Source organism: Oryx dammah, unplaced genomic scaffold (assembly GCF_014754425.2).
Source record: "Oryx dammah isolate SB20612 unplaced genomic scaffold, SCBI_Odam_1.1 HiC_scaffold_25, whole genome shotgun sequence".
NCBI classification, from domain to species: Eukaryota; Metazoa; Chordata; class Mammalia; order Artiodactyla; family Bovidae; genus Oryx; species Oryx dammah.
Genome location: NW_024070209.1, coordinates 15,636,466 through 15,658,979, shown reverse-complemented (window position 1 = coordinate 15,658,979; position 22,514 = coordinate 15,636,466). Strand labels below are relative to the sequence as shown.

The 22,514-nt window shown below is 38.8% G+C and overlaps 1 protein-coding gene across 9 annotated transcripts in view; it reads right to left on the bottom strand.

Annotated features, from left to right (window-relative positions):
* Positions 1-22,514, bottom strand: part of LTBP1 (latent transforming growth factor beta binding protein 1) — a 455,261-nt gene that overhangs the window by 87,522 nt on the left and 345,225 nt on the right. For all 9 annotated transcript variants that reach the window (XM_040224607.1, XM_040224608.1, XM_040224611.1 and 6 more), the window contains 4 exons: positions 21,746-21,868; positions 18,643-18,765; positions 10,541-10,663; positions 3,318-3,443 (listed from right to left, as the gene is read on the bottom strand). In XM_040224607.1, the coding sequence (XP_040080541.1) occupies positions 3,318-3,443; positions 10,541-10,663; positions 18,643-18,765; positions 21,746-21,868 (495 nt within the window). The remainder of the gene's footprint in view (positions 1-3,317; positions 3,444-10,540; positions 10,664-18,642; positions 18,766-21,745; positions 21,869-22,514) is intronic.

Here is a 22,514-nt window from a genome sequence, read left to right as displayed (position 1 = left end):
CATCCAACTGGGAGAGCACAGCCATTCCTAGCCAAGAGCAGCCCTCCCAGAGGCACGTGAACAGACTGATGCTAAGTCAGAGGCCAGGAGGCATTTCTCCAGGGGAGCCAGGGCACAGACATGGTGACACTGAGGATTCTGACTGTCACAAGTTTCCCCAGTCTTCTTCCCACTCACTCACATCCTGTTGCCTATGAAGAAACGAAACTCTGAGTCAGCTTACAAATGGGAGTATACATATTTTTCCTATGAACCTACACTGATATATCATTTTCAAGCAAATTTGAATTCTGTAATTTAAAAAGTAGGGGAAAATAAAGGAACCAAAGAATTGGGGCTTTTTAAAACAAATGGATAAGCCAATTTACGATATAAAACAGTGAGCTGAATGAACAAAATCAAAAGTCTCCTTTGCTTTCCTACACAATCTCTGGCTAGAGGGTGTAAAGGGGGGTGGCAGGAGGAGAAGAACCACAGTTATGAGAATAAAAGAAAGAATTACAGAAGTAGACATAAATCAAAAAGGCCTTGATTCCCTGTACTTTCCTGACATTCACGTGTAAGACTTGGGGAAAAAAACAACTCTGTGAGTTATAGATTGTATATGACATGCCGTACCCTGTACTTTTTTATATCCTTAAAATAGAACCATGCTATATTATTTAAATACAAAAACATAAATTTCAACATGAACTTTTACTTATTTATCCCCAAATCTCTTCCTGGAATGTAGGTTCCATGTGGACAAGAACAGGGTGTATTTTGCCCTCAGAACACTAACGTGCCTGGCATGAGATAGGCGCTCTGTCACTGAGCAAATGAATAAACAAATAGCTGCACACCCACCACTTACTTCCTATTCCAGGTTCAACTGACACTTATTCTTTATCTCATGTGGGAAAAACAAGATACTTCTCCATCCTCTTCCGCAGACATGCTCCCAAAGCAGCATAAGAGAAAGGATGGAGCCACTGGTGGTTTTTATTTTCAAAGATTCGATCCTGCTCCTTGATACCTGAGACAGTTGGTATTGACAGACTGCCTCTTCATTGTGGTTCAATATCTGTGAACAGATGCGGACAACTCTCCAAGTCATGGGGGATTAGGGAAGGGCCCTCCTCCCTTCAGCTGGGCGGGATTCCTTCAGCCCTGCTTGAAGCAAGGTATGCCAGCCCTCGTGTCCATGTGGCTTCAGCTGCTTTAATTAGAAGTTAGGAGGTAAGCTGATGGATGGGCACGAAGCAAGAGTGCCAGCCACTTCTGGGTGTTAATTCAAACCCCATACAGATCAGCTCCATAGCTAAATCCCAATCACATGGACTGGCTTCGTCCTACACCACTGCCAGGGGTAGAATCAAGACATATTGCTACTGGCACAAGTTTCAAACTAAGTCCAGTGAAAGAAAATTTGAGCCAGTTTAGTCTACTGGATTAAGACCATAAAAAATGAAAATCTTGCAAAGCTTATTCAAGAAAGAGATTAACATGCCTAATAATGAGGGGGCTTTCTAGTTATACTGCCAGGTATCAGCACAATGTTCTAAAGTATCTGCTTTGATACTTTTGTAAAAATTGTCCAGATTCTGGAGTAAAAAATATGGAACAAGGGTCAAAGACCATATACCAAAGTACAGGAATTTACAAAGCCCTAGAAGTTTTCTTAAAACACAGTTTAAAATTCAAATCCCCGCCAAGTAAATGCCTAAACAAATTAGAACTGCAACTAAGTTACAGTGATTATATAACTCTTGAGCTGCAGAAATAAAGATTTTAAAAGACACAGATTTAAAGAAAAAGTACAAAGTACAAAAGAAAAAACAAACCTGAGTATGTTTATACTGGTATATGGCTTTGACTGGTGAGCACTTGAAATGACTTATACATTTTTTTAAAATACAGTTTTTGCATGGCACAGCTACTGGTATCTGTAACTTAGACCATTTCTTAGTTAAGGAAGACCTTACTAGCCATGATTTACAGCTAGCTGAAGAAGCAAACCTGCACCCTTTTAGAAGGCAGGGAAATGAACATTCTGCATATTTCATGTCTTCAGTCACTCAAGTTGGCTAGCACCCTAGCCTCTCTACCAGGGAATTCTGTGATCCCCCTAGAAGGCCTGCATGCATGCTCTTTCTTATGAGTCTCAGAGCTCTAAATATAAAATTAATTAAAACTCAAACCACTGAAACATGGAGTAAACCTCTCATGGGCATCTTCTTTATGATGTTTTTCTCCATTTCCCCACTTTTGATCACTTCCAAACCCCTCCTAATCTTTAAACCCTACCCTGCACTATCTCTCTTTCACTTGAAGCCAAATCTGGCATTCATGTTTTGTCTACTCAGCAGGAGAGCAATTTCAACAATCTCCTGCTTTTTATAAGATCAGTTTATTCTTCTCAATAAAATAATTCATTTCAGATGAACCTGGTTGCCGGTCCTCGGCCTGATTCCATTGTGGTGTGAGTAAGGAGAGAACACACTTCCTGCTCCACTCCTTTTTAAAAGCAAAGACACTAAGTCCTATCACAGGCCCAGAACAGAACTTTCATGCTTCTTTAAAACAGAGTTGGGTTTTGATAACCTAGATTCTCCAAGGGGTGGATGAAAAATTATGATTATAGGACTCTTCTCAGTTTACTTTTATAAAGGTTCAGATGAATTATTCTTCAATTTATCAAACTATCATAAGTCATCAAGAATATAAATTTTATGTATATAACTAGTGCTGCAGCCCTGCAAACATAAAGAGGTTGCCAATAGAAAGCCAACATGTTATCTTAATGTCTTACAACTTAATTCGCTCCTAGGATATAATAAATACTGAAAGGTAGGAAAATATACTGGTTCAGAGCAAAGGATCTTAAAGGAATAACTCTGGAAAATGTCTGCTGACAATGGTACAGAGAAAAATCAAGCAAGGCATGTTTATATACAGAATGATACAGATGATCTATATGAAACATAATCAAAATCAACAGAGTCTTGGGTTACATCAGGGATGTTGCTCCATTTCCCTTTCTGTCTCCCACATGCACCTAAAATCACCTCCCGCACATTTTGACTCATTAATTCAGCACCAATCATGGAATCACCTGTGAGTATTTTCACCATTATAATAGCAGTTTATCCTGTCTGTAAATCCTAGCCACCTTGAGCTGCATTTCAGGGAGGGGTCCCCTCAGTGCATATGTGCTCCAAGGCCTTAAATCATGAGTGCCTATCAGTGTCTCAGAGCCTGTGCCAATTAAAATAGAAAGGCATCTCCTTTCTGTTTTATCATGCAATAATTACACGAGGTCTTATTGTTCATCTTACCTTCACACGTACGTCCATCTGCAGAGATTGAGAAACCCTGTTCGCAGATGCAGTGAAAAGAGCTGTCTGTGTTTAGACATTCTCCATGAGGACCACAGAGTCCGGGTTGTTCACATTCATTAATATCTGGAATCAAGAAGAGTTCCACATACTTGAAAAAAACCTGTTTTGCTTTCTGATGATATCAGATAAGACAGGAAGCAAAATCTATTACAAAATGGCCAGACGTGTATTTGGTGGCACACTATACTGTTTGTATACACACCAGACCACAAGACAAGCTGGACTGTCAGGAGAGAGAAATTACTTGGGTTGAATCATAGGAAATAGCCAATGTTTACCATTTTTATCCTAAAAAGAGCAAGTTCATAGGTTCAAATCAAGGGTACCCTTTAAAAAAAAAATATATATATATATATATATGAGGCTCGAGGGAATCTAATAAATTAAGTCTTTTGTGAAATATTCTTCAGTGGGAATACTGTGTTCTCCTTCGTCTTCTTTCACCACCATGAAAACAGCTCTCCTGTGGCCTGTATGTCTTCTCAAGTCCATGCCTATCCATCCCTGGGAAGTGAACTTAAGGGCAAGGTTGGACATGTCTAACGGTGTTTAACTCAAAAATGTCACTTCTCCAATGTCTGAATATACAAAGGAAATTGACTCCAATCTGTTTCACTGAAAATGGATACAAGAAATAAAGTACAAGAAAAACGTGGCCTTTAATATTTGCACAGCTTTGTGACGATGAATTTAGTGGATGAGCATCCAGTGCTTAGTGTAGTACTCAATACCACCAAGAGTCAGAAAAGTGGTAATGATTATTACTAAGACTCATGTACAGATCATGCTGTAGTTTGTGTGTTGACCACTGTGTGTTGACCATCTCATACTCTGCTTGTCCTCAATGAAGAAAGATTATGCTCCCTGCAGCCAGGGTGACGATGTACTTCTAAATGCTAATAATGCAGGAATTGTTTGGTATCCGTGCCATGATCTTTAAAGGCAGTCCTAATGATGCTGGCTAAGAGCACCTGAAGGGGACAGCATAAGGAATCATGGAGAATGGCTCACCTAGTCACGATGCTGCTGACACCCAAGACTGCCTGAGTGCACTGCATTTTACCTGCTGTTTGTCTCCTGTGTCCCTCTTACACTGACTGCTTCTTCAAGAGAACTTCATATTTTAACTCTGAGTCCACCTCCCAGTATAGCAAGTGAAGAGTGTATTATGAATACTTGTTCACCAAAAACTCTCAGTTTTGTTCATCCTGTTCTAACTGAACAGTGATTAAGGTTCTCTTAATCAACTGGAATCATAAAGCTATCACATGTCCTAGGCACCACCCAAGAAGTAGCCCTACCAAGGTCATTTTCCTGTCTTTCTGAAGTCATTTCTTACTAACGAGGTCCTCGGGCTTCCCTGGAGGCTCAGTGGTAAAGAATCCACCTACCACGGCAGGAGACGTGGGTTTGATCCTTGGGTCAGGAAGATCCCCTGGAGAAGGAAATGGCAACCCACTCCAGTATTCTTGCCTGGGAAATCCCATGGACAAAGAAGCCTGGCAGCTACAGTCCATGGGGTTGCAGAAGAGTCAGATATGACTTAGCAACTAAACAACAAATAGGCCCTAAACACATCATCTTAAAAGTCCATCTTTAATGTGGTACACACATACAATGGAATAGTACTCAGCCATTAAAATAGAATGAAATAATGCCATTTGCAGCAACATGAGTGGACCTAGAGAATGTCCCACAGAGTGAAGAAAGTCAGACAGAAGAGGAGAAATATCATATGTCATCTCTTTTATGTGAAATCTAAAAAGAAAGGATACAAATGAACTTACTTACCAAGCAGAAACAGACTCACAGACTTCAAGAATGTTCTTGTGGTTGCCAGGGGAAGGATGCGGGGAAGGGATAGTTAGGGAGAAGGGATGGACATGTACACACTGTTATATTTAAAATATTTAAAATGGATAATCAACAAGGACCTACTGTATAGCACATGGAACTCTGCTCAATGTTATACGGCAGCCTGGATGGGAGGGGAGTTTGGAGGAGAATGAATACAGGTATATGTATAGCTGAGTCCCTTCAGAATTCATCTGAAAGCATCACAATATTATTTGTTAATCGGCTACCCCTATGCAAAAAAAAAAAAAAATTTCAAGTCCATCTTGCTGCTGCTGCTAAGTTGCTTCAGTTGTGTCCGACTCTGTGCGACCCCAGAGACAGCAGCCCACCAGGCTCCCCTGTCCCTGGGATTCTCGAGGCAAGAACACTGGAGTGGGTTGCCATTTCCTTCTCCAATGCATCAAAGTGAAAAGTGAAAGGGAAGTCACTCAGTCGTGTCTGACTCCTAGCGACCCCATGGACTTCAGCCTACCAGGCTCCTCTGTCCATGGGATTTTCCAGGCAAGAGTACTGGAGTGGGTTGCCATTGCCTTCTCTGAAGTCCATCTTAAATTCAATTAAAAACTTTTACTGATGGTTTCCTAAAAGATGGTTGAGTAGGCAGGGGCCTACTCACAGTAGTGAAGCTCACAGTATTATAGGGGAGGCAGAAACCAAGACAAATAACTATAAAGTTGAATGGGAGCATGGAAAACATACAGATGAGGGGCCTTTACAGTGACCTAGAGAACATGCTTAGCCACCAAGCTGGCAGCTCCCCTCCTCCAGAGGGTCACTTCTTTCCCTGTATCCAGGGTCTCCTAGGGCTCTTCTTCATGTCTGTTCCTCTCACCGTGTAACGGGAATTCTGGCAATATTACTGATTTAGCTATCTGAATATTAAGCTTGAACTCTTTACCCTTCCATCTGCCATATATTTCAGGCCAGTTGGCTTATCTTCTGCTGAACCTAAGAAATCAAGCAGGAATTACTCATTTTCTTAACAACTCTCCCATTCTGGTTATTGTCACTAATTTTAAAATATTTCAAGAAAGAACAATGAATCATTTTCTACTTTACTGTTTCTTAATATGATTCCACTCTGTGAAATCCTTCCCTCCTTTTGTAAATTCTCTGGTATCCTCTGTTTGCTATCTACTGAAAATACCTTAGATTGTAATCATTCCTGAACTCTGACCTTCTTTTACCCGTTAGCACTATTCTTTCTTTCCAACCTGCTGCCTGGAATCTGCTGCCTCCCACCTGAGCAACAAGGTGCCATAAAGTTCCACTGGCCTGGGGATCAAGTCCAGGGTCGCTGTTCATCTTGTAGAGCCTTAGAGGTTATCTAAGACCACCTTCTTATTTTACCTATGACTCAATGTGACCTTTTAAAAACTGTCAGACTTTGCAACTTTGCAAAGGGAATCGTGTGCATAAACATTTTTGCTTCAAGAGAAGTCACCGATTAACAAATAATTGTCTAAAAAGTCTGATGACAGGAACTGTAGACGAATTCCCAGACTTTTTTCCAGGAAACCACCAAGAAAGAACAACATGAATATCTGGAACCAGAGAAACATATGCATTCAATTTGGGTTGTACTTATTGAGGCATTTCTAAACTATGCTGCTAGTAACTCAGCTGAAAGTCAGACTATATTTAAGTTGGGTTTCTTTCATGGGTCCGAGATTCCACAGAAATTCACAATTTGGCATGTGTAAGTCAAAATGTGAAACTGAGTATATTCTGAAGCTCAAATGTATGCTGCCACATTCCTAAAGAGACTGTTAACATAGAATTTCCATGCTGTCTGTGTATCATAGTTAATTGTCCTGAGGGAAGAGATTCTTACACTTTCAATTGAAAATGCCTTCCTGAATATGGACCCATCTTCAGATTACTAGGTAAGATTTAAATTTTATGCCTATCACACATTATTTTTCAAATATGTTCCATGGTTATTCACATTGTCATAAATTATGTTTTCAGCATTAAAACAAACTGAAATCTATGCCCACATACAGAATGCTGACATGATCATGGGATTAAATAGAAGTAGGCTACTAACTTCAGGCAGAGTGAAGGATCATAAACCTGCCTCCAGTGATGTGGCAAAGAGAGAGGACTCAAAACAAGGTCAGTGCACAAGACATTACCAACAGCCTCTAATCAGCGCAGGTGGGTGATGGAGCAAATTCACAGACACTGTTTTTCAAATGGCACTATATCCCACTGCAGGGATATTTTTCATTAATTTGGATATAAGTTTTTCAAGTAGACATATTAGTTTATTCTGGAAATTGGGAGTCACCAATGTAACAATAAAACATCATATGTTTGAAGCAGCCACATTTGAGCTCCCAAAAAATCTCAAACACAAATTTAATATACTGAGAGAAGACAGTATAATTAATTAATCAGATGACTAAATTGGTTTCTTATAATTTAACTCTAGAAGTACATAAAATTTGCAATATGAACTCATAGTCCATTTATACAAGACTTCGTTTTACTTCTATTTGGTCAAAACTTTATGACAAGAAGAAACAAAAAAAAATTATTCCTAAGCCCAAATGTCTGTAATAAAAACAGGATTCAGGGGTTCAGGGGTATCTCTTAGCATTTTTATATAAATCAAGATTCTATTAAGATTTAAAAGTCTCCCAAATGGAAATACTGTCATAAATTTACAATTCAAATCTTTCTTCTCAATTGTATTAAGTCCAAACACATTTATTTAGTTTCTGTATTGGGAACACTGAAAACTTTAAATTTACCTTGAAGGTAAATAAATATACACTCTCTAAGGTACATGCTGCAGAATATTTACATCCTGGGATCAGTAAGGGCATTAATTTTAAAAGATCTTGAGGCAAAGGTCCATGTATTTTATATCTCAGGGATACAGAGCTGAATGTAGATAAGGTACATCAGGTAAATATTCTAGAACCACCACTAAGAGAGTAGACACCATATTCCCTTTTATAAGAATACTGTGATTTGGGACATGTGAGAGTAATATAAATTATGACAAGCCAGGATTTTAAAAGTCACACGTGTCCAGGAACAACAGATAAAAATGACTCCAACAAACTTTTATTTATATGTAATTTGGGCTATATGGAGATCAGCCCTGGATGTTCTTTGGAAGGAATGATGCTAAAGCTGAAACTCCAGTACTTTGGCCACCTCATGCAAAGAGTTGACTCACCGGAAAAGACTCTGATGCTGGGAGGGATTGAGGGCAGGAGGAGAAGGGGACAACAGAGGATGAGATGGCTGGATGGCATCACTGACTCGATGGACGTGGGTTTGGGTGAACTCCAGGAGTTGGTGTGCTGCAATTCATGGGGTGGCAAAGAGTCGGACATGACTGAGTGACTGAACTGACTGAACTAACTGAATGACAGAGTTCCATAATGGTGGAGGAACAATAAGAAAATTTATCCAGTATTAGAAATAAATAAGAGAACAGGTAAGTGTGAGTTTTCAATGGAAAAAGGCATGGGTTTATTAAGACTAATAATTACAGGAAAATTTGTGGGGTAATTAGGTGTAGCTAAAAATTTTGGAACAAATGTGACTTTTTAATCACAACATAAAAAATAACTCTATGCATTATACTTGGAGGGGGGAATCACTGAATCTGTCTTCTTTCCTTTGGCTATACATGTAACAATAATTGGCATGGCAATGTAGAGAAAATAAAGGGGAAAGATCTTGGGTTCAAATCTCAGTTCAATTACTTCTTAGTGAGGAGCATGCTAATTAACGTCTCTGAGCTTCCATTACTCAATCACAAAATGGATAAAAGTTTCCTCCTCGATTCTCTACAAATTAAGTGAGGTAATACAGTAACTGGCACACAACAGGCATTTAGTTAAAACTGTGTTGTGATCGGTGCTATGTTCTAATTGTGTCCACTGTACAGTCAGTCCTCCTTTATCCCCAGAGAACACATTATAAGACCCCCGGTTGGACACTCGAAATTATGGATAGTACCAAACCATGTATACACTACTTTTTTCTTATATATACATATAATAAATTTTAATTGATAAATAAGGCACAGCAAGAGATTAACAATTAATAATAAAATAGGATGAGAACAGTATACCAAAATAAAAGTTATGTAAACACAATTTCTCTCTCTTTCCAATTATCTTACTGTGCAAGTTTAATGCCTTTTTCATCTTATAAGGACTTAGCATGCACTGTGGCCATGACTTTTGCAGTTTGAGGGTCAACAACAAAAACAGAACAAATTTCTTCTTCTCTCTTCACAGTATCACAGATAAAAGATTTGTTCTTTTGTTGCCACTGATCTTAGCAACCTTAAAATAGGATTTTTTTTTCTTTCCTTAGTAAGTCAAGAACTTCCACTTCTTCATTTAAAAAAAAAATACCCTTATGGCTTCTTTTTGGTATATCCAAATGGTTTGCATCACTACCCTTGTTCTCTGGAATCATTATGAGGTAAGATAAGAGTTGCTGGTACACAGGCACTATGGTACCTCAACAGCGGATCTGATAATGGTAGAGATGGCTACTAAGTGACTAACAGATGAGATGTGCTGGACAAAAGGATGATTCACATCTGGACCAGGATGAAATGGGATAGCATGAGATTTCATATACTAGTCAGAACAGCAAGCAATTTAAAATTTGTGAATTGTTTCTGGAATTTTCCATCTATTTTCAGACCACAGCTGACTGCAGGTAACAAACTGCAAAAAGTGAAACGGCAGATAAGGGGAGGAGGACAGCTGTTTGGGAGATCAAATGTGATAGCACTTTGAAAAAATAGAAAATTCTGTCCTCTGTAATTATGACCAAATTATTAATCAGGCTTTTTTGGGGAGAGGAAAAGCTAGATACTGAGTAAAAACAGGGATCAGGAAAAACAAAAAAGCAGAAACATGTTATGGGACAAAATGAAATAGGCGCATGAAGGATATGTAAAAATGAAAAGGTGACTTAGAATCAAATACCAAGGTTGGCCAATGGAAGGAAAGTACAGCAAAGTACAGGTGATCATAGATACCACAGAATCACGTAAAGCTAGGACACAGTTCCAAAATGCATGAGTTTTAGTTAATCTGGTGCAGTGCAAAGCAAGAACTTCCTGTACTTGATGCAGACTCAAAAAAATTATAATAATACGTATAAATAAATATAATAATACTTATAAAAAAGTTATTAAAAATTTGCACAGCTCATTTATATATACAGTGGTAAAACCATAAACTATTATCAGGAAGCAACACAGAACTGAGTAATTATGTAAATTATAATTTAAAAAAGCAGAGAAAGAAGTTTACCTTGACATCCTTTATTGTCATTTAGCTGGAATCCATCTGGACAAGTACATTCATAGGACCCTTTAGTATTAATGCAATCTCCTCCCTGGCAAACACTCTTGTCCTCCAAGCATTCATTGATATCTACAAGTCAATTTACAAGATGTATAAGACAAACTGTATTAAGAAAAACATTTTCCTTATCTTTACACACTGCTGCTGCTGCTGCTGCTGCTGCTAAGTCGCTTCAGTCATGTCCGACTCTGTGCGACCCCATAGACGGCAGCCCACTACATTTTCCTTATCTTTACACACTAGACTCATATAAACAAACATTATTTTACATCTCTGGTAATGCATGATTTTAAATGAATGACTGTTTACCTTTTAGAGTTATTAAAAATGAGACATTTTGAAAGGACTTTAGCTTTTAAAATTTGTACAGTATAAATAGATGCTATACAAGATCCTGTATTACACATCACAGAAAAGATATTAAAATATCTGGCATGCTCCCTGCCTCCAAAGAAAAATGATTGTACAAAAAAAAATCCCCAAATTGTATTATAAAAGTAAACACAAAAATATTGAGTTGATTTATAAGTTCAAAATAATCTAAGAATTGTCAAAGATATATGTCCCAAGAATAGTACCAACTTCCAGAGTCACATGAATTTAGAGGAGAGATACAGTAAAGATTAAAGGTAGCTTGTGTAATAGAAGGAACTTACTTAAAGCCTTGACAGCAGGGTGAACAGTGGCAGAGGGGTAATAAGAGGAGTTCGGGGAAGGCAACAGATTGAGCAAAATCAGAAGTCACTTACTCAGAAGTTATCACAAACAGGTATAACGCTGTCCAGACTTCTTAAAAATGTATATACTTGTAACATATGTCCAACTGAAAACGGTTTATGTAAGCACTAATGAGTCTTGACTGTGAGCATGTAAGACAATTAATGACCCTGCTCACTGCATGAACTTGAGGCAGATCTTTCACAAGCGTTGTTTATAACCTCAATTACTCCTATCAAAGTTCATTATTCCTAACACACCCCATGAATCTTAATTCCGTTGTATGTATAAGATTCAAATTATTAGCACTGAAGAAATCTAAAGGACAAAACCTTCCTTGTTTGCTCAGAATTTGATATGTTATGGTATTTCTTGCAAATAAGATTGCTACTAAAATACAACTGCACTCATTTTACATGCTAGCAAGGTAATGCTCAAAATCCTTCAAACTAGGCTTCAACAGTTCGTGAACCAAGAAATTCCAATGAATAAGCTAAATTAGAAAAGGCAAAGGAACCAGACATCAAATTGCCAACATCCATTGGATCATACAAAAAGCAAGAGAATTCTGGAAAAACATCTACTTCTGCTTTCATTGACTACACTAAAGCCTTTGACTGCGTGGATCACAACAAACTGTGGAAGACTCTTCAAGAGATGGGAATACCAGACCACCTTAACTGCCTCCTGTGAAACCTGTATACAGATTAAGAAGCAACAGTAAAAACCAGACATGGAACAAGGAACAACCGACTGGTTCAAAACTGAGAAAGGAGTACATCAAGGCTGTATACTGTCACCGTGCTTATTTAACGTCTATGCAGAATACATCATGCGAAATGCCAGGCTAGATGAATCACAAGCTGGAATCAAAATTTCCAGGGGAAATATCAACAACCTCAGATATGCAGATGATACCACCCTAATGGGAGAAAGTGAAGAGGAACTAAAGCTCCTTTTTATGAAGGTAAAAAGGCAGAGTGATAAAACTGGTTTAAAACTCAACATTCAAAAAACTAAGATCATAGCATCTGGTTCCATCACTTCATGGCAAACAGAAGGGGAAAAAATGGAAACAGTAACAGATTTTGTTTTCTTGGGCTCCAAAATCACTGTGGACGGTGACTGCAGCCATGAAATTAAATGACTCTTGCTCTTTAGAGGAAAAGATATGACAAACCTAGACAGCATATTAAAAAGCAGAGACATCACTTTGCTGACAAAAAGCTATTGCTTTTCCATAGTCAACTATGGATGTGAGAGTTGGATCATAAAGAAGGCTGAGAACCCAAGAATTGATGCTTTCAAACGTTGCTGGACTTCAAGTGCTGGAGAAGACTCTTGAGAGTCCCTTGGACTGCAAGGAGATCAAACCAGTCCATCCTCAAGGAAATCAACCTTGAATATTCATTGGAAGGACTGATACTGAAGCTCCAGTATTTTGGTACCTGATATGAAGAACAGACTCATTGGAAAAGAACCTGATGTTGGGAAAGACTGAAGGCAGGAGGAGAAGGGGACGACAGAGGACGAGATGGTTGGATGGCATCACCGACTCCATGGACGTGAGTTTGAACAAATTCCGGGAGATGATGAAGGACAGGGAAACCTGGTATGCTACAGTCCATGGGGTCGCAAAGAGTCGGACATGACTTAGCGACTGAACAACAACTACAATACATGAAAATGTCCAGAACTGAATGTGAAGACTATTGCAGTCTATTCTCCTTGCTGTCTGGTTGAAAATGTGGAATTAAGTATTTCTCATAGAATCCAAACAAGTAATTAACTGCCCTCTGTACCATTCATGGGGTAGATAAAAGAGAAGCACCTTATAATTTCACTCTATCAAAAGAAATTATTATGAAGTTCACCCATTTTCAAAGTGTTTCTGAATACTGATCCTAAAATGTAAACCACAGCTGATGTGACTGTCACAAGTAAAATAGTTTACCACTTTTTAAGCATTTCTCCAACTTCATTTAAGTGTAATTTACATATTACAAATGCATCTGAGAGTCCAATTCAATGAGCTCTGACAAATGTAAACACATTCTTGTAACCACCATCACAACCAAGGCACAGGCATTTCTGTATCAATTTATATCTCTTAGGTTGGATTCTTCAGTTCAGTTCAGTCGCTCATTCGTGTCCGACTCTTTGCAACCCCTTGAATCGCAGCACGCCAGGCCTCCCTGTCCATCACCATCTCCCAGAGTTCACTCAAACTCATGTCCATCGAGTCAGTGATGCCATCCAGCCATCTCATCCTCTGTTGTCCCCTTCTCCTTCTGCCCCCAATCCCTCCCAGCATCAGAGCTTTTTCACCACTGCAAATGCAACATTTTTTAAAGGAACGAATGAAACACCTTTCTAAGAATGTTATTCTGTAGTGACAAACATAAAGTCTGGAGACATTTTCCTTTGTCTTTTTGTCTAATCGCCATTCCTGTTAACCTTGTGCCTTGGGTGTTTTAATTGCCATCAAAGAGTCAGTAAAGGAAATATGGACAATTAAGAAAGATAATAGCAGGGAGGACTAAGTGTCTCTTACAAAGCCTGAATGCACCAACAACTGGTTTATTCACTGGTTAACTGACCTTGGGTATATCAAGATTCCTAAAACCAAATTTAACTGAGAAAATGCTCTTAGATATAAATTTGGTGGAAATAATTCTTAAGACCAAACTTTCTGCTAATTTCATGATTTTGATATAGTTGAGACAAATGGGAATATTCTAGTCTACTGTTGGTGGATCTTTGCCATAAAATGTGTATTAAAGGAAAATTTGGACCAACCATTACCAAAATATGTACAGGCATTTCCAATGCCCCCAAAGGTTTCCTTGTACCCCTTTTCTGTGTGGCTGCTTCTGGTCAGCGTAGTGTTTTTGAGTCATCCAAGTTTGTCACATGTATTGATAGCTCTCCCCTCATCATTGCTGAGTAGTGTTCTATTGTATAAATGTCTCCTGATTTGTTTACCCTTCACCTGTGCTGAGTACTTGGACTGCTTACAGTTTTGCTATTGTGACTGACATTTTTATTCATATGCAAATCTTTATGTTAACATATGCTTTTCCTTGAGTAGATTCTGAGGGGTAGAATGGCTGGGGCCACACAGTAGAATTAACTTCTGAAGTTTTCTAATGTGGTTGCATCATTTTACAATCCCACCAGCAAGGTAGGAGAGTTCCAACTGTTCCATATTTATTCTAATAGCTTCCCAGCCATCCTAATAGGTGTTGAGTAAGAGATCCACATTTAGATTTACCTTTCTTTCTTTGCTCTTTAGGAAACTGAGACAAAATAAGAAACAGCATCTCTGACAATTAGCATTATGTGAAAAATTTCAAGTTGAAATACAGCAAGTAGAATACCAAGGATATGAATTTAGGGAACAACACTCCATTACCCAGTACTCCCTAGCATCACGGAAATCTATCACCTTTGTTCACCTCTCCCTAAAATAATTTTCTTTCACTTTCCAAAGTCTAGGAGAAATAATATATGTGAAGAAAAGAAAGCATTTTAAAAAGTTCAAAAACAATTGGACAGATTTTAAAACAGTTCATTACATTAGAATCTGGTTTAGTTTACTTATTTTTGCAAGACCTCTATCTTAGAAAGCAAAAAAAAAGAGTAGCTGGAACATTAAGAGAGCCCAATGTGGGATTGTCCAGCACCACTGCCAAGGGTAATACGAAAGAGCGATTTCTTCTAGGAAAGAAAAGATTTCCTGTAGGAGCTGGCCATCAGGCTTTAAAGCATGCACCAGTCAGTTGTGGTCACCTCTCCACTGAGAATGCTGGCAGCCACCAATGACCTCCACTTTGCTAAGTTCCATCAACTTTTGGTCCTCATCTTGCCTAGCAGCAATGTTTGAGCAAGGTTCATTACTCCCTCTTTGAAATACTTTCATCTCTTGAATTCTGGTCTTCCTCCTTCACTTGCCACTTTTTCTCAATCCTCTTTGCTTGTTCCTATCACCTCTTCACTTCTAAATGAGGGACCGTGACAGTCTTTGGACCACTTCTCTCTTAGCTACATGCACTCCCATGGTGATCCCATCCTACTTCATGGCTTTAAACACTGTCTACCTGCTAATGAATCCCAGCTCAGAACTTACTACTGAATTCCAAACACGTAAATCCAATTGCCTTTCAGATATCTTCATTTGGATATTCATCATAGGCATTGCAAACTTAAAACGACCAAGTTCCTAATTCCCTCCACAAAGGCTTTTCACGGAACACTCCCCCCATAATCAAATGTCATCATCTCAGACTAGCTGCTGCTTGCCTACTTATTTAAAACTTTCCCTTCTTCCCTCACCACTCCTCATGTACCCTACTTTAATTTTCCCCTTAACATTTATTGCTATTTAACAAACTATATAGTTTACTTATTTATCATGTTTATTGTTTTCTCCGTCACAAATGAAATGCAAGCTACACAAGAGCAAGACTTTTATTCTTGTTTAGTTTACTGCTATATATCCTGCACCTAGAAGAGTGCCTGGCACATCCTTGTCGCTCAAATATTTGGGTTTTTGTTTGTTTTTGTTGTTCCTGTTGTTTTTAAAAACTTACTTAGTTTATTTATTTCTCTGTGCCAGGTCTTAGTTGCAGTATGTGGGATCTTTAGCTGTGGCAGGCAAGATCTAGTTTCTTGATCAGGGATCGAACCCAAGCCCTTAGCACTGGGTGCGTGGAGTCTTAGCCACTCAACTACCAGGAAGTCCCAAATATTTGTTGAATAAATGCATAAAAGAATAAATGGATGACTTTGACTTGGAAAGAAATGTCAGAAGGTAAAAAATACCAGCACTTCCCTGTTTTGACTTGGTCTGCAAAGAAATGACCCACAGAGAGAAGGGCTACAAGGAAGACAGAGTATGAATCTTTTTCTCAGGCTTTGCAAGGGACTAGCATACAGCAGCCACAACAAGTTATTGAAGAAGGTGCCAAGGTAGGCACAGGAGCAGAGACTGTGCCTGGAGGAAGACAAGTCAGAGGCAGAGCCTCTGAGGACTGAGATGCCAAACACCTCTAATAACCAGGACAACTGAGGCCACACAACATCACAAACTGAGTGGCTACTGAGTGTGCTGGAGTCAAGAGCACACGGACATTAGCGCAATACTCAGGATTCTGACTCCATGAGCAGTCCAGCAGGACTGCAGGATGACAGTATAAGAAAACACAGTCCCTGCCAGAGTTATTAGAAGAATATTACACATGTAAATATAAATGCCAACAAGATGGCTCTTCCTCTCACAGCTGCGAGAGGCATGTGAACAGTCACAGCTCAGTTAATTACAGCTGAGTACGATTAGGAAGGGTTGGAAACAGTGCTTGTTTGGCATTAGCGGGCTGAAGTCCTATTATCGTTTCAAAGGGAGCTCTGAAATACTGAATGGACTCCAGTCCTATTTATAATCCAGAACAGTAGAGAAATTAGCCCTGATTTGAAAAGGGTCTGATGATATGCTTAAAAAGGTTTCTTTCTATCTTTTGAAGATAACCTTTCAATATATTTTCCCATTTCTTGTAGGGATATGGGTTATTTCGGATGTTTTGCTTCTTGGGCTGAATTTGATGATTTAAATTTTCTTTTAAAAAGTACCCATTTCAAGGATTTGATCCAATCTATTTTAGATACAAATGTACTACCATCTTTTCATGTTTTAATTTGCTCTATACTGCTCAAATCCGTTTGGATTTCTAATTTTTTTTTCTTTCTTCTGAGATTTACATGAAATAGGTCTGTTTTATTATGCAGCTTTTTGTTTAATCAATTTCTACTTTTCTCTTTTGTACCTCTCAAATTTTTCTTTTTCTGAAAAGAAGCTTTCTTATGGAACGTATATACTAATAATAACAAGCAAGCCGAGTAAAGGTTTTTATTTGGCTCTTAATATAATGGTCTTAGAATAAAAAATATTAGCCTCCTGGTGAAATGGTTACACGTTAAAACAGCCAAAATAAGAGGAATATATCCTATAACAAGGACCTATTGCCCAAGATTTAGTCAATGAGCTGGTTATCCTCTCGGCTAGGCCAGGAAAGAGGGCAGAATACATACTGGGGTCAGTGCTGGTTTTCAGGGCCTTGGCATGTGCCCTGCCACCCACCCACTTCCAAAATAGACCCTCCATGACTGGTTCCTGGGAATACGACTGCCTCTTCCATCCTGGAATGCCATTATGTCGAATCATCAACATTTACCCAGATATTGTAGTGTTCCCCATTCACAGTTTTCAGAAAATCAATTCTTACTCTTTCGACTTATCCCTTGATCATCTGCCTACTTTTTCAGTAGGTACGTTGATTACCACTTTTCACTGGTTGTATTAACTGTTCAAAGAACATTACCACCTTGGGATAAAATCCTAGAAGATGAATCACTGATTCAACAATAACGTACATTTTAACACCTCGGAAACTGCCCCACTTGCCCTCCAGACAAGTTCTGACTGTGTGTGTCAAGTTCTCTGGCCAGAGGAGAAGGGTGCTGCATAATACAGCTGATCTTTCCCAGCCCAAGGAACTGGAAAGTATTTGGAGCCACTGAAGTCCGTGTCACAAAACCAGTCACTAAACAAGCTCATTCTCGTCTATAAAATGTGGGGTTCAGAGCCTCACACATACTCTACCTTACTGTGTGAAGCAAACTCTGTTGTGTTCACATTCCTTGTTTCACAACTGATAGGATCTAACAGTAGCAAATCAGTAGATAAACTGGAAAAAAATGCCATTACTTGGGTGGACAGTGAACCCAGAGAATTCACAAGCACCAGGCTGGTGACAGGCGGCTACAGCAACCCCGACCACCTCAGAGGGGCTCTGAGCCAAGGCAGGTAGTGAAAGTGGTTAAAGACTCACAATGGGATATCTTTTAGAAATATTTTATATGAAAAGCTCGAAATTAAAGGCTGGCTTTTAAAATTTTACATTTATCTGGAAAATTAACCCGTCTTTGCTTACTTGGACCGTTGGGACCACTGGTCCTGCACCCCAGTGGATGCTATACAGAATGAGATACTCAGGATAAACTATCTGTAGCTGAGAAAAGTTACACTGCTCCCTTATGCCCTTAGCTGGCATAACTTTTCTAAAAATCTGCTCCGAGCAGGGCAAAGAAAACCTGGATCCTCGCATCTCTTTGCATTATGTGTGTGACCTTGGGGAAAATATCTTGCAGGGATCAAAAGTCCTCAACCCTGAAGTCAAAAGTATGGGGTTGAGGACAGAAGCCAGGATGATGTTCAGATTTCCCTGATCCTGATTCTGGCATTTTATGATTCTGTAACCAAGAGTAACTCTCACCTTCACAATGGTCTCCAAGGGCGGATGCTCTGTAACCGTGGTCACAAACACAGAGGAAGGAGCCCTCCGTGTTCCTGCATTGCCCATTACTGCAGAGATGATGGTGCTGGCATTCATCAATATCTGTGGGCAAGAGAGTAAATGGAAACTTAGAAGTGGTGCTTTAAAAGGGAGGTTTTTAAAAAATATTTATTTGCCTGTGTCAGATGGGCTCTTCGTTGCCACATGCAGGCTTCTCTCTAGCTATGGTGTACAGGTCCAGCTGCCCTGCAGCATGTGGGATCTTAGTTCCCCAACCAGGGATCAGACCTACATTCCCTGTATTAGAAGGCAGATTCCTAACCATTGGACCACATGGAAATCCCTAAAAGTGAGTTTTTAATCATTCATGTAAAGATCTGTAAACCATCTGACTTCTAATTAATTTAGAATTTTTATCATGTGACTCAGACTGAACTGTAGTAAAAAGGTCATTCATTAATATTTCAGTAGGGAAAACCCGATGAGCAATGAGCTAAGAACCTGTACACATGTATCCACTGGGCACCGATGAGGGGCAAATACTTGGCTGTAATCTGGGAATCACAATAAAGCTTCTTAGAATTCCTTCTATAGATTCAAGTATAACACTCTGAGTTTAAAAGCACTATGGCCTATAATAACCTAAAGCAGGGATCAGTAAGCTATAGCCTACCACTGCCTATTACTGTTAATAAAGTTTTATTGGAAAATAGCACCACACAATGGTCCTTCCCTGCTCTGAATCTTTCTTCCTCGATGCTCGCGTCTTCTGCTAGTCATTATTTGTTCTGTAACCACACCCTGAGCTCAGACTTACACACATGCCTGCATCATATCCACATACAAAAGGCAAAGAAATGTATTCCATATATTTCATCACTTACTTTGACCATTAGATTTTAAGTTTCTTGAGGCAGAGCCCATGTCTACCACACTCTTTACTGCTCTTCAGATGACCTAGTATTTTACCACTCAGCAGGCACTTAATTCATGTAGGTTGCTGATAAAGTTTGTTGATTATATTAACATATATGGGCCTACATCTGGCAATGTGATTATTTATTTTTAATTGAAGAATAATTACTTTACAATATTGCATTGGTTTCTGCCATACATCAACATGAGTCAGTCATGGTATACATATGGCCCTCCCTCTTGAACACCCCTCCCACCTCTTCCCACCCCTCTAGGTTGTTACAGAGCCCCAGGTTGAGTTCCCCGAGTCATACAGCAAATTCCCATTGGCTATCTATTTTACATATGGTAGTGTATGTTTCCATGCTACTCTCTCCATTCATCCCACTCTCTCCTTCCCCCCATCCTCCCGTGTCCGTAAGTCTGTGCTCTATGTTTTCACCTCCACTGCTGCCCCGCAAATAGATTCATCAGTACCATCTTTCTAAATTGCACATATGCATTAATATACGATATTTGTTTTCTCTTTATGACTTACTTCACCCTGCATAATAGATGCTAGGTTTATCTACCTCATTAGAACTGACTAAAATGTGTTCCTTTTATAGCTAAGTAATATTCCATTGTATATATGTACCACAGTTTCTTTATCCATTCACCTGTCAATGGATATCTAGGTTGCTTCCATGTCCTAGCTATTGTAAATAGTGCTGCAATGAACAGTGGACTACATGTATTTTGTTTTTTTTTTCTTTCAAATTTTGGTGTGACCCTATTGCTAACCTGGTGAGTGATTCTCCCGTGTCTGATTTATCTCTTGGAGTGGCATCACAGGCTCTTCAAAAGAAAGGCCTGTGAACACAATAGCCTTATTATAGTATGTGTGGACCTCTACTCTTACCACACATTCATTTGTACAGTTCAGTATTCATAAAATAAAGAACTTTGAGAGGGACTAGAATTAAGACCAAATCACCTAATTAATCTGTATACATGTGTGCTTGTACGCATCTGATCAGTCTTCACCATTAGGTTAGGTACTGTAATGACTTTCTATATTCTAGAAAGGGATAATAGAAGAAGGTTATGATACTACTGGTAAATCCCTTTATAGTATCATTATACCTTGTCTCTTTTATAATCCACCTCAAGAAACCTTTCTATTCTTTAACTATCTAAGTTTACATACAGACACGGATAGAAATTGTTTCCTTATAATAAAACAACTGATTATGTACAGTGTGTATTCTGTTCTTAAATGACATTTCTTTTCAAGAATTCTGGATATCTGTGCTTGTCACAGGCGATACCATGGCATCTTTAAACTCAGAAAACATATCCTCTTACTGAGAACAGTACAGTTAACCCTTGAATAATGCAGATACTGACCACCACACAGTCAAATGTCCACATTTAACCTGACAGCTTGTCTTCTGTATCCACATTTCTATATCTGAGGATTCAACCAATCGCAGATGGTGTAATACTCTAAGTATTTACCAAAAAATCTGCATATAAATGGACTCATGAAGTTCAAACATGTGCTGTTGAAGGGTCAGCTTGTAATTCTGTATGAAGTTCAATGAAACAAACTAACTTTTTAAAGTCTAAGGTCAACCCCAGCAAGGTCCAGAATCCTCACTGTCACCTGTAGGAACAGAGCACATTGCAGACTTTATCCCTGAGTATAAGGCAGACACTATTTCAGTCTGCCTAAAGTCTTCTTTAGTGATTTTTTTTTTTTAAAGAAGGATTTTAAAAGCTCAATGCACACAAAAACTAAATCATTAATATTCCACAACGTAATACCAGGCAGACATAATTCCCTTAAGTAAATGTTAATCCTATTGTGTGAAACTTTCATGTAATTTAAATAGAATTGATTTTCTGCAAATAAGGAATTACACAGGGAGGAACCATTTTTCTTTTCAATAGTAATGCCAGCCACTGATCACTAACACCATATTTTTCAAATTCAGCCTTTTTAAATCCTGTTTCATTGATTTTCCTGACTTAAGTATAAGTCCCTTGCTTTCTGGCACCATAAAACAATCATCTGGGTAGTTTCTCAGGAACACATTCACACACCTGCTTTACTGAGTGCACATTTTTTTAAGGCGGGTGCCTTAAACTGAAATTACAGGAGTTCATGTTGCCACACACCTACCTTCACATTGGTCTTTTGCTGCTGATAGCTGGTAGCCCTGCCCACAGGTACATCTGAAGGAGCCGTCGGTGTTTTTGCACTGCCCATTCATGCACATAGTCCCTTGCTGACATTCATCAATATCTGTAAACACAGTGACAATTGCTTTACATTAAGTCTTATATCTAGACACCCATTAGCTCAAGTTTGAGACCCTAATCCAAGCTACTGCCCTCTAAGCCTTCCATTTCCAGCATGGACTTTTATGGCATGACCCAAAACAGAAATTTTTCAATAAACATTAAAAAAAAAAAAGTTCTGCCCCCTATAATGCATTCTGGGGTTATTACTGCAAAAATAATAGTATGTCTGCTATGTGAGGCACTATACATTTTAATTTGAATCAGCCCACCGATGCTCTTCATATCAACTTCAGTGGGCTGGACTGTAGAAAACAAATAATTACAAATAGATGATAAATTTATGATGAAATAAAAGTGTGTTCAATACAACATCAAGCTCTTTGCCATGTCTCTCTCTCACACTCTGGATATAACACAAACATAATATGAAATATTTTACAGTTGATAAAGAAAGAATCTCAAGCACAAAATAGTGGCTATGAAGCAGCTTGCTGACCTATGAAGTTTTAAGAAAGACGGCAGAATTAAAGCTCTCCCAAGAACTTTAGAAATAAAACCAGAATGGAGGCAGTTGTGGAGGGAAATAGACACTTCTACTATATTAGAAGAAGTTGGAAAAGTGTAAGATCAAACAGTTGTGTTAATGG